The sequence below is a fragment of the Oryctolagus cuniculus genome, chromosome 3 (genome assembly GCF_964237555.1).
Source record: "Oryctolagus cuniculus chromosome 3, mOryCun1.1, whole genome shotgun sequence".
NCBI classification, from domain to species: Eukaryota; Metazoa; Chordata; class Mammalia; order Lagomorpha; family Leporidae; genus Oryctolagus; species Oryctolagus cuniculus.
The window spans coordinates 140,787,423-140,800,941 of NC_091434.1; the positions used below are offsets into that span (position 1 = coordinate 140,787,423).

General features: G+C 42.0%; 1 protein-coding gene across 3 annotated transcripts in view; it reads left to right on the forward strand.

Moving 5' to 3' along the window:
* RELN (reelin) overlaps positions 1-13,519 on the forward strand; it is a 538,293-nt gene that overhangs the window by 337,529 nt on the left and 187,245 nt on the right. For all 3 annotated transcript variants that reach the window (XM_070071183.1, XM_051849694.2, XM_051849695.2), the window contains exon 11: positions 3,855-4,000. In XM_070071183.1, the coding sequence (XP_069927284.1) occupies positions 3,855-4,000 (146 nt within the window). The remainder of the gene's footprint in view (positions 1-3,854; positions 4,001-13,519) is intronic.

Sequence of the window (13,519 nt, forward strand, 5' to 3'; positions counted from 1 at the left end):
TCACTCCTTATCATCTTGGTTGGTTTGGGTTTCCAGTGTTTTGTTCTTTCCTAACCTTCATGTCCTAGATCCTAGGACAGGCTGAATTAGTGGAGTTCGAGTCTCGGGGAAGATTCCAGCCATACCTAACCACGCAGGTCGCGGCTTCCCATTCTGAGATGGGGATGCAGTTAGAACACAAGCGGAGGCCCAGGGACACTCAGTCCAAAGGTGATCAGGCAGTGACTCTTAGTCAGCAGAACGTCCGGGAAGCAGGCCAGTTCCAGGACCTTGGGTCCCTGTGATCAGTCCTAACAGAATCCACCTGCAAGTCTAACTTGCCTGTGATTGATTTAGGGCTCCTCGGAAAGAGAACTCCAACCTGGGTCCCTGTGCTCCCTAAGACCCCTGAACACAGGGCTGTATGTAACCCACTTCTTAGGGAGGAAGGGGACTTGGGAGACCCCTCCTCTCACACAGCTCAAGGATCCCCTGCTTCTAAGGCCCAGTATTACACTGCTGGTTCATTTATCCTTTTTTTTTTTTTTTTTTAAGATTTATTTATTTTGTTTGAAAGTCAGAGTTACACAGAGCAAGCGAGGAGCGGCAGAGAGAGAGAGAGTCTTCCACCCAATGGTTCACTCCCCAATTGGCCGCAATGGCTGGAGTTGTGCTGATCTGACACCAGGAGCCAGGAGCCTCTTCTGGGTCTCCCATGTGGGTGGAGGGGCCCGAGAACTTGGGCCGTTTTCTATTGTTGGATCAGAAGTGGAGCAGCTGGGTCTCGAACCGGCTCCCACATGGGATGCTGGCGCTTCAGGCCAGGGCGTTAACCTACTGTGCCACAGCACCGGCCCCATGGCTCATTTATCTTTAAGGGACATCCACTTGCTTGGGGTGTCTCACAGCCTTTCTGTGGTGACGTGTCACTGTCCTGAGACAATGAAGAAGATAGTCCACAGCTTTCCACACCCCAAAAGACATCGTACTGCTTTGGGAGGAGGGAATAGCCCTAACTCTGAAGCTGTCCTTAAACTTGACAGACAAGAAGAGGATGCTTTCAGGGCAAAGGCTAACACTGACCGTTATGAAGCCTTGCCCTGTTTGTTAGAATTGAGGTTGGATATTGAGTGTTGCTCATTTACTGTCAATTGGTAAAGAACTATATCAAAATTCATACCATCCCATTCTTTGTGGAAACCTTTCAACAACAAATCCTACTAGGTTTTTGATCCTTCTAAGTTATAAAAATTGGTCAACACTCAATTTTTTCTGAATTGCTTTCTTCAGACATACTATGGCAAATAATATTTGCGTTTCATAAACTAGCATTGTTGTGGTGGTCATGATAAAACACACATTTGACAGCTAGTTGTCACTAGTTGTGCAATTGCAAATGGTCTGCTCAAATACTAGATGTATTTGGCAACAGCAAAACAATGAACAAAAAGGTCCTTTTAAGTAAACTTTTATTTTCGGTTATATCAACTCATTTAACTAGTTTAACCCTATACTACCCAGTTTTATAGTGATGTGATTTTGTACGTAAGTTTTCTACCTCAGTTAAATCTAAAATGTGCAACAAATAAATAATAATATAAATCTTAGAAAAGTCAGAAAAGATATGATAACACAGAGTTTTATTATTAATGGACAATTTCTGAGGGAAGCACAACCAACATTGAAGTAATTAAGTTGATATGTAACCCAAATGACCAAAGTTTGATATTGGCGTATCTTCCATTTCATTTTACAGATGTTATCACTTAAATTGTCATATAAATTATTCTCTTTCTTGTGAACAGATAGTTGATGTATGCCATTTCCTTGGACATTGTCCTTTGCAGTGGTGTGGGAGTCCCTGTATTGGTTCTGGATAAAGGCAGGCCACAGTTGATCAGGATTCCATAATGGGAAGACCTGTGTTTAGAGCTCAATGGGCTTATGACTAGGAAAGTGGCCTTTGTGAGTCTGCTTAGCCTTGATTGTCGTGGCAGCATGCACAGCGGCAGAGGATCCTTGGACTTCTCACCTCTTGGCATTTTCCGTTTACTGTGAAGTGAACTGAACCCTAGCTTGTGCTCAGTGTCCCTGGGTTAAGGATCGCATGTAATGAGCTCAGTTCGGCACCCACGAATAACCTGTCTTCGTGGGACAAAGGTTCACAGGCAGCTGCTGCTTGCCACCTCCTCAGTGTTAACTCAGGCATGGCAGGGCCCACGGCACACGCCGCGGGTCTCAGTGCTCTGAAGTGATGCCCTCAGGATCGTACGCTCTTATTTCTTGAACTTCCGGAAGCCTTATTGACTCTTCCAAACAGGCAGTCTTATTCCTCCCCAGTTAATTCAACTAGCTGGAGCCAATTTAATCGTCATACATTTCTCTGTACACATCCCTGTCCTGTGATAGAAAACCACTGTCAACAGAATGGTGTGGAAATTCCAGAGACTTCACAGAAGGACATTTGTAGTAGGCTCCAGTCTAGTACTCATTGCATGCCTACTTATCAATTAATGCCTACGAATCAATTATGCAATTAATTCCTGTTTTGCATCTAACTTTCGTTTCTACCCATCCTTTCTATTCAAATGCTCATCTTGAAGCTTGCCCATCCAGACCAGTACTGGACACAGGGATTCCCACCTTATTTCACACATTGGCACTTAACATGTGTTTTTGGTATCAGGCTCTCTGAAATATCCCAACTAGAATTTTTGAAAGCAAAGGTTATGGATTATTGCATATATCAATATATCCTCCACCAACACCTTACTTAATGCCTTTTGTATAGTGAGTTCTCCATCAAAGAATAAGTGACTACTTGAAAAAGCATAGCCACATCACTTATTCATTCATTTATCAAACAAGTCTGTAAATATTTCTGAACTTCTACTGTGTGCCAGATGCCATGCTAAGACAAGAAATGCAACAAGGAACAAAACAGACATGATCCCTGGCCTACACAACTCACAGTCACTGGGCCAAATGCCGTTTTTTGTCCAGTTTATTTTCTTCATTTCTGTCTCCTTTTAAGAGCATAGAAAACCCAAAAGCATATCTGGCTTCTTTTAGTATTTCTCTAAACATGACATTATCCAAGAATTTTTTAATGCAAACATAATTTGTAGAAGTAAATACCAAGTGTACTCAACTCTAAAGTTTGATCTTACCTTTGACTATTCACTTCAAGCTGGAAAAATTTCAGTGAAAAATCATCTCAGAAGAAATTCTGGATTCTTTATTCTTTGCAAGTGTTTGTTGAAGAATAACAAAGTTTGTGATGCCCCAGCTCTTCACCAGACACATCATGCACGTCTTACGTCTGGTCAGCAGCTTTTACTCAAAAGCTGGCTAAGAATATACGATCAGATCCAGGATTATGTTGACCTTTTCTGTACTCCATGTTTTGATTAGCTGGCTATTCTACTCATATCCCATTTGCAGAGAAATTGTGAACGACTTGAATGGCAAGGCAGAACTGTGTAGAATATTGAAAAGGTCAGTGTGATTTAGCCCATAACCACAGAATTTAAAATATATGACAAATCACTATCAAGCTTAATTCCCACAACAAGGACTGTGGCAATGATGGGAAATTATTCCAATTAAAATACTCTTGCTTCATACTAATGGCTGAGATGGCAAAGCTCAATGCCCTCTTGACTCTTTCTTTGTGATAACTTAATAAGTTAGAAAGAAATTGTAATTGAATTAAACAAGGCAAAAAAGGAGGTACCAAGCTCTTTTGATTTCAAAGTCCATCGTAGAGAGAATAATATAATGACTTTTCTGAAAACTCTAATTATACATGAGTAAGACAGATTCAGCTACAAAACCAATTCAACAGCCACCCCATGCTCTCTTTTTATCTACAGCATAGCTGTCAGTCAGATGGGAACTCCATTTATTTCCATGGAAATGAAGGCAGTGAGTTCAATTTTGCCACCACCCGGGATGTAGATCTTTCTACAGAGGACATTCAGGAGCAATGGTCAGAAGAATTTGAGAGCCAGCCTACAGGGTAAGTAATTGTTATCTCCCATGCTGTGTCCAGCACTTCCATTTATTCCACTGGGCATATTTTAAATGCATATTGTTAAGGAGCAAAAACCTGCGTAAATCAACACTGATGATTCCTAACAAAGAGGAGCCTAAAGCGATGCATTTACCCTGTTTTTATGCATATTAAAAATTTGCCACTAAAAATACCTTTTCACTTCGCTCAGATCACTTACATCTCATCGTAGTTTCTTTAGCTTTTTTCTTTAGTCTTTGTTTTCTTCCTGCAATGTTTATAAAGTACCAAATCTTTGTACTGCTATTATATTGAGATTTTCAGTTGTCTTCCCAGGGTCTGAGATTTATAGTCATTGCTCCCTGATTTTCACTGGAATGTGGCTTTGATCTATAAAAATCATATTGGGGATAAAATTTATCTTTGACAGATTTATAAAGGAGGGATTTGGGACCGAGGTTGGAGGCTGTGACGGTGGCCTGTAGTGGTGTTTTCTTGCTTCTCCATGCTCTGTGCCTTTGTCTGGGTCTCAGGTCCTTAATATATGGCCTACAATTGAGCAGCAGATTAAAGTTGGAGAAAAGGAATAGGTTCAGAGAATCAAAATACAGAAGATAACCTGGGCTGAAAAGAAATTCCGGAAGCTTCCAGGTTCTCACCTGGCTTTTCTTTTTACAGTAAACACATGCAATAGAACCAGACACTTATAGTTAGTGTATGCTTCTAATACTATAATGAGAATGACTGAAATTAACATGAAGTACGTACATTTTCATAATGGTTATGAAAGAGCAATAGTTTAACCAACCGAAGTGAGAAGCTTCCCCAGAACACAACATTTGAGGTGCAGCTATGTCATTCGGATCCTCACGTTACATCAAGACCGATTGAACTTCTGCAAGCCTCTCTGGGCGGAAGGACAGTGTTGCCCTCTTGGGCTCCCCGTTACCTGTGTGTTGCCCAAGACCTTCATTCAGATCCAGTAAGAGGGAAGCAGGACCCACAGCTGAGCTACGGCTGCTGCCACATTGCAGTCTTGCCCAGCAGAACACGGCGTTTCTACCGCGGCTGACCCAGCTGTGCTCCACCTCCTGCCGCAGGCCCTGCCCTTTGTCACAGGCCACAGGGAGCCTCTCAAGGAGGCTGACATCCTGAGTGACTCCAGCCCTCATGGATCCTTCCAGGCCCAGCTCACAGCCCTGCTCCTTGGAGGTTCTTGTCTCCCTGAAGTTCTGTGTCCAGTGACTCCGGGGTCTCTTTGAGAACCAGCAATGACCGCTCTTCTTTCTCAATGCCTTGGACGTTCCCAGGAGTGAGCCAGCTCTCCTGTGTAACCGTCAGGATGCACAAGGGCTTTTTCCACTCCCCTCACAGATCTGGAGCCGTGATGGTGCCCAGGCAGCTTGCTGTGTACCCATCTCTCTCCCAGGGATGAGGATCCATCACAGCTCAGCAGTTCTTCCTTTCCGACCCCTGGTACAAGGGCTGCGCGCAGCTCCCTTCCTAGGTCGTAGAGCTCAACTGCCTCTGCGGGGCCCTAACTGCTGAAACCCAAAACACTCATTATCCCCACTCCTCCACCTCTCCAGTTTTCCCTGCTGACCATCTGCCCTCTCTTATCTCTCTCTTTCTCTCTCCCCCACTACCCCCTTCCATATCTCTTCCTCTTCCTCCCCTTCAGTAAAATTTGATGCATTAGTAGCACTTATTCTTGTAGACCAGGTACAAAACATGGAAAAATCCTTCATGAATTAACATTAGAAAAGGTATATTTTCCATTTTCACAGAGTACTAATAATGAAAGAGAATTGGCTGCAACCAAATCAATCCTACCATCTTGCACACATGCACACACACACACACACACACACACCCTCACCCTCAAAAGACACAAAAGTATTAATGCCTGAACAGACAAAGCAAAAGTCATAAAAGACTCAGTGGAACTTCAGAAGAAATGTTACGCCCTGAATGACTCAGATGGTCTCAGTTCTGTTCTTTGGACATTTCTGGGGATTCAAGATGGATCAGGGGTTTGGTCTGAGTTAAGAAGTGAGGACTTGCCAGCCCTGTCACTGTCAGTAGATTTCTGCTCCATGAGCACTTGACTAAAGCACCTGTGTCCCTCAAACTGCAACACAACTAAGTCATTTAAATTCTAAACACAGTTGAATTATTCTACTGACCTCATCTTAGGTTTATTTGCAGTTTTGGGTCCTAGGATTTCAGGCCACGTCACCACAATTATCTCATACATGCTTTCATGCGATGGCCCAGGTATGAAGTCAGCATTGTGTTATAAAGGTGTACAGGAGTAATGAGGGGACCTTGAATTTTCTGCATTTGGGGTGATGATCAAAATGCTGGTTTAATTCATAATGGTTTCTTGTGGGGGGAGGAGTGACTTCTCCCCTTCCTGTCATCACAAATGTTGCTTTGTTGGTCTAGGAAATAATGCCAGTATAATAACTATTAATCATGGATTCAAGAAGAAAATCCTGTCATAAAATCAAATTAATGAGAAGCATTTTTACCTAGCATAAGAGCTGACAAACAACAAGAACAACAGAAACAGACTTGGAACTTGGTGATGAACTTGGTGATGTGGTCTGTTTTCTCTGCCTAGTTTATTGAATGTCTGTCTCATTCTCCTCTACCACCACTGCCCACACAATTGATCATTATAAGCTCACTTGCTGAAACAGAAACAAAACACAGAAGTGCTAAGTCTTGATCGACACAAGAATGGCCAATGAATTGATTGAATTCTGCAGCAATTGAGGTCACTTTTTTAAAACTATTTAAAATTATTAAAATGCACATAACACTTTCTTCCCTTTTAACTTTGTTTTCTCCAAAAAATGCCAGAAAAAAGAATAAATGATCTTTTCTAATACCATTTTCAAAATACTTAGTAGGAATGACAAGAAAGAAAAGAAGGCCATGAAGTCATTATGGCTTTTTTTTGGAAAGTACTTTCCCAGTTATCCATGTTTTCCTATCATTTGAACTAAAGTATTTGATCTCAAATTACAAGGATGCAGGAGCTGTTTGCTTTTCAAATGACTAACTGTCCCAAATCCAACGTTAATAGAGTTTTTTTTTAAAAAAAGTTTGATTTATTTGAGTTGAGAGAGAGAGAGAGAGAGAGATCTTCCACCTGTTGGTTTACTCCCCAAATGTCCGCAATGGCTAGGGCTGGGCCATGCCAAAGCAAGGGGCAAGGATCTTCATCCAAGTCTCCCACAAGGATGCAGGGGCCCACACGCTTGGGCCATTCTCTGCTGCCTTACCAGGAGCACCAGCAGGGAGCTGGATCAGAAGTGGAGCACCTGGTATGCAAACCAGCACCCATATGGAACTCAGGACGTCACAGCAGCTTCACCCACTATGCCACAACGCTGGCCCTGATAGGGGTTTTTTAAAAGTAGATCCCCCCCCCCCCGAAGGAGTCACAGCTGTTACTTTAGCAGGGGAGAAACTTTAATAGATACACTGCTAATTTATGTGAGTTTTTCAGAACTCCAGCACCTTACAAACACATCACTTAATTAGCAGCTCCCCATGTCTCACCTGGCTGAGGCTGTCTTTAGGTGGGAGAGGGCTTTTTAGAACGACACACTGCCGTAAGATGGAATCTGTCTACCTGCCTTGCATCCCAAACTCAAACAATGCATGTATTTTACTATTCAAATAATTTTTTAAACACTCTGTTTTATTGCTCTCACCAGAATATTCCTGCTAAAGAGAGAAACTCCACAAATAAACATTTAAATGATTGAATGGAGAGTGCTTGCTCCAGTCTTTCCCATTTGCCCCCAATACTCGGAAGTTACAGAAAATGAGCAACTGAATCTTTATGAACACTAGAAAACAAGGAAGTGCCCCTTGTTGGGCCAGGAATTAGAAAGGATCGCGGGGAGAGGGAGAGCGAGGGCATGGTGAAAGGAGGGGACTGTAACTAAACACACGTCGAATAAGACGCTGTAGAAGCGTCTCCACACTGCCACAGCTCCTGGATGCTGGACACAGGAATTAGGATGGGGCTTTGAGGTGCTGCTGTAGGGGCTGCTCAGTAGGTGAGCCCCTCACCACATCCAACAAAGCCTTCTGCCCCAAGGAACAAACCATGCATGCAGACGTTTGGAATGGAGGAGCAAGGCACTGTACCCCACAGTAGTCCTCACCCCAGGCACATCAGCCCCAGGTCGGTGAGCGGTTTCACAGTGAAACTAGGCAGAGTAGCAGATAGACATCTCAGCAAAGGATCTAAAATTGCCACATCAGAAAAGTCAACTCCGCTATATAAAAAAAAAAGCATCAGGCTGAAGACCTGAAAGCTGAGTCAATGGCGAAGCAGAATCAACAAATGGATCGTGAATAATGGTTATCCTCGGAGGGACGAGCGAGCACACTACATTTATGAAATTAGATCTTATGAGCAAAAAGCAGTGAGAGAGGTGAGAAATGAAAACATTTGACTTTTTAGGCAAATTTAATGGATTGTTTCCCTGAATACAAATGCAGGCAAAGCTGGAGAAGGAAGTAGTGAGCTGGCAGTTTGGGTCTTGGGTTCTTTTATCCTTAGATAGAGGAAAAAGAAATGTTATGTGTGGGGGTGAGGGAATGGATACTTCCACCATTAGAAATAGCAGATCCAGAAGATCCGAGGGGGCACAGGGCGTGAGTTATTCAAATACATAGGCTGGAGAAGAATGTCTCAGGATTAAGACAAAGGAGAATCTGCAGATCCTGTGAGTGAAAATGTTTTTGCAAGGAGGAACGGGAAAACACAGAGCCCTAGACCCCCAGGGAGGTTGCTGATGGAAGAGACGTCCTGCGAGCGTCGCTTCTCGGCACCATTCGCCGTCCTTTCCTTCGCAGCCTTAAGCACAATTTGTTGAAAAGGAAGCAGACCTCTTAATGTTCCGAGAGAAAACGGCGTGGAGTGTCAAGTTCCAGCTCCGGTCACGCATCATCAAACGCTGAGAAAAAGTAGGATCTTTTTCAGAAGCAGAATTCAGCACGCCTGAACCTTTTCGCAAGAATCGCCTCCAAATATGTTCTTGAACGTTAACCCAAGGGGAAGATGAGAGATCAAAAAAAAAAAAAAAAAAAAGAACAAGTCATGAGTTAATAAAAAGAATAAAATGTGTAGTTCAGTCTAAGTAGATGCTGATTGTTTCTAAAATTTTCATAAAAATTGGGAAGTCAAGCCCACAATACCTCAACGCAAGAGATACAAGAAGAGAAGCACAGTGAGAGAAACACAGCACTGCCCAAAGTCTCACCTGGCTGCAGGTGAGCGTAGAAATGTGGCTAATTTCACGTTAACAGAGAACTTCTAGTGTAAATAGAAATGCTGTGTCGAAAAACTTAGATAAGCCAGATAATTGGCATGTGGTTTCTAAGTCATTAGATTAACTTAGAACAAAGAAGATATAATAAAGTCCAGCAAATGTCAGAAAAGGGAAAAAGTAAACAATAAAACACAGTGTAGATAGTAAACATAGAACAGTGTGTCAGGAGCCAACTTCAGTCAGCAACGTGATAAATTTGAATGCGTTATGTTCACTTAGGAAATGAGAATCTCACAGTAAGTTTTCACAAAGCGGGTATAACTTCACCTCAATGAGAGATTCAGATTAAATTGCCACACAAAGTTGAAAGTCAAAAAGGGCCTATTACTCCAGGCAAATACAACAGAAAAGTAGGAAGGAGACATAGCAAAATGAGATAATAGAATTTGGATTCAGGTTTTCATAGGGCCAGAAAAAGGCTGTTTCTTGCACCAGTGTAGATCAAGCATTTTGAACAGTAGTACATGGCACATAATAAGCATCCAGACAAAGTTAAAACTAACTGTTTCTATAACCATGATTAGCATCAGCAGTGCAATATGGCCCGAGTGGTACTCAAAGGAAAATTATATTAATTAATCAGCTATAAAAGAAATGCAAAGATAAATAGGCCAATGCAGCCTAAGCCATTCTCCAGATAAACAAATCAAACATGTCATTGATAAAAAAGCATTAGTTAAAATGATAATTGGATGCGCAAAAAAACTGTGCGAACGCTAAAATAGATCAGGGAAAACTCCTTATAGAATGTTCTGACTTCTGTATTCTAAGACTGCAAGATTATATTTGTATTTATAAAATAAAAGTAGTAATTTTTCAGGTGACAAAAAATAAGCTGTGCTGACATTTTTCTGATATCTGTCATGGAAATTCTAAGCCCTTTATGTTTTATTAAATAGAGTGACTTTATCTTTTTTTTTAAGATTTATTTATTTATTTGGGAGGTAGTTACAGACAGAGGGAGAGACAGAGAGAAGTCTTCCACCCGCTGGTTCACTCCCCACATGGCTGCAAGGGCTGGAGTTGGGCCTATCTGGAGCCAGGAGCTCTTTCCGGGTCTCATATGGGTGCAGTGGCCCAAGCACTTGGGCCATCTTCCACTTGAGCCCATCTTCAATGCGCAGGACACTGACACCCCGGTTTTGCTCTCAGGGCCTTCTTATGTTGGTGAATAGGCCTCCTATTGCCGAATTACCTGACCACACGAGCATCCAGAATTCAACAACTGACTCGCTCGCTCTCTTTGTTCCATGGAGATGATTCCAATAAGTCTTACATGTAACCAGTGAGAACCCAAGTTGCCACTAGGCCAACAAAAACCAGCTCTGTTATAGTCCCTTTAATGTAAATCAATGCTTTTATTTAAAATAGTCTAAAATTGTTCATAACTTCAAAACACAGTTTAAGCATCTCCTTGCTATCTTCCACAAATTATTCCCTCTGTGCTATCCAGAAAAATTGTTACCTCTGACTTTGAATTCTTTTCACAAAATGCTTAAAAGGCTACAGAGAGCCGGCGCTGCGGCTCACTAGGCTAATTCTCCACCTTGCGGCACTGGCACACCGGGTTCTAGTCCCAGTCGGGGCGCCGGATTCTGTCCCGGTTGCCCCTCTTCCAGGCCAGCTCTCTGCTGTGGCCAGGGAGTGCAGTGGAGGATGGCCCAAGTGCTTGGGCCCTGCACCCCATGGGAGACCAGGAAAAGCACCTGGCTCCTGCCTTCGGATCAGCGCGGTGTGCCGGCTGCAGCGTGGCAGCCATTGGAGGGTGAACCAATGGCAAAGGAAGACCTTTCTCTCTGTCTCTCTCACTGTCCACTCTGCCTGTCAAAAAAAAAAAAAAAAAAAAAAAAAGGCTACAGAGAGAAGTGAACATACACAGTAAGTGAATTGAACGTGTATTCACAGCACTCAGGTGCCCAGATAGGTTGTAACCCAGATTTTTTTTTTTTTTGGACAGAGATAGGGAAAGAGAGAGACAGAGAGAAAGGTCTTCATACTGTTGGTTCACCCCCCAAATGGCTTCTACGGCCGGCGCACTGCGCCGATCTGAAGCCAGGAGCCAAGTACTTTCTCCTGGTCTCCCATGGGGTGCAGGACCCAAGCACTTGGGCCATCCTCCACTGCCTTCCTGGGCCACAGCAGAGAGCTGGACTAGAAGAGGAGCAACTGAGACTAGAACCCAGTGCCCATATGGGATGCCGGCACCGCAGGCGGAGTATTAGCCAAGTGAGCCACAGCACTGGCCCCATCCCAGATGAAAATAAAGTACACCCAGCATTTGTTTCAGCGATTATCTCCTTGGTCAGAGATGGTTTAGGCAATACCACTTTACGTACTGCACTGTAACTTCATCTGAGACTGGTGCTCTCTCGGTGCTGGGGTAAAAAATACTCATTGTAATTTGGAAACTCATTGGACTTGCTATTTTGACTTACCTTAGAAAAAAATAGCACTTCATTTTGCAAGGCAGCAAAAGGAAACTAACATTTATTTAGATTCTGCAATGTCCTGGGTATTATTTTCTCTAAACAATCGTCCAGGTTATATTATTGTCTTATTAATGAGAAAGCTGCGTGCTTTCTACGCATTCTGAGCCCAATATTTTTTATTAGCGTTATTTCAGCGAGAGTAGAGATACACATGACGCAGGTAATAAAAACCTAAGACACAGTTGAATCTGAGCGAATTCCTGGGGAGTCTTTTCTGTGCAGTACGTGCATTCAAATAGAGCTCATCCTTTACCTTGCCTTCAGCTGTCAAGCCAGAAGGAAAACTGTAAATGCAAGAAGGCGGAGAAGCCGTCCGTCAAAGTAGACACCTTAGCAGACTTCAGAGGACTCATACTGGAGATAAACCTCATGAATATAAATGAACGTGGAAGGCTCTTTACCTATGGCACAGCTCTTATTAAATATCAGGGAATACATCCCCAGTAGAGACCTTATGCATGTCATGAACGTTTCAACCTTAGAGAATTCATAGATTAAAGAAAAAAACAACTTATAGATTTGGTAAATATGGAATTTTATAGTCAGGCTGTATACCTCGCACTGCCATCCAGGTGGTTTGGTATATTCTGGAGGATGTAACAAACCAGAACACGTTGTCATCTATAATGTGAAACATTCCATTAGCATTAGTGGCTTCACGCCAATATTAGCAGGAAAAGAAATCTGATCGGAATATCAGTCCTCTATTTCCTGTGTCCATTTTCTTTGTGTTTCATCAACCCGTAATGAGATCATTTAAATTTTAATCCTGAATTCTACCACATATAAACTGAGTGCTTTTCTTCTTTTCTTTTCCTAGAAATTATGTGCATATTGCAAAGCAATGTGTAAAGTCTAATGTCCCCTCATGCTGATTCCTGTTCTTCACTGTTGAAATGCTGGCATATATTTTGGTGTCTGTTTGTTCAGAAGTTTTCCTATGAAAATATATCTTATACCTCAACTCTTTTTTTTAACCTTAACATGTTATAAACTCTTCTAATCAATTAATATAAATAATAGTTCTTAAAAACTGATGGATCCGTTTATATAATTAAACCGCAGTGGCTAGACAAAGAATATTGCAACAAGCATTCTTGTGTGCTTGAACAGTATGTCTGAAAGATAAATTCTAAAAGAAAAAAGAAAAATCATGGGGTCAGATATGTATGTGTCCATGTACATATGTAGACATGTTTGTACCTTTAGTTTCAATAGTTACTGCTATGTTGCTCTTCAAAGAATATATATCATTCTTAGAAGTATGAGCTGATTAGAGCATAATTAACCTTAGCTGCAAAGCATACCAGAACAGTGATAGAGAGGACCATCAGCCTTCTAGCCAAGGTACTTCTTTAAATTACTTTTGCTTACAAAAAAAAAAATACTGCTCTGTTTATGACACACACATGAAAAGTCTTTTTTCAAAATATAAATTAAATATTATTGTAACCTGGCTATCTCTGAGGGACAAGGCTGCCTTCAGGCACTTTATTGATTAGGAAACTTTTTTCCCTGGGCTCCAACATCACCTCACTCTATTTGTAATAAATAATAGATGCCCCTGTATTTATAATAAATAAGATAGGGCTTTTCATTGTAGAATTAGCCATGAAAGAATAAATATAAATGGCAATGTTGTAGAGAGCTCTCACCCTTGGGCAGGCGTTCCTTCA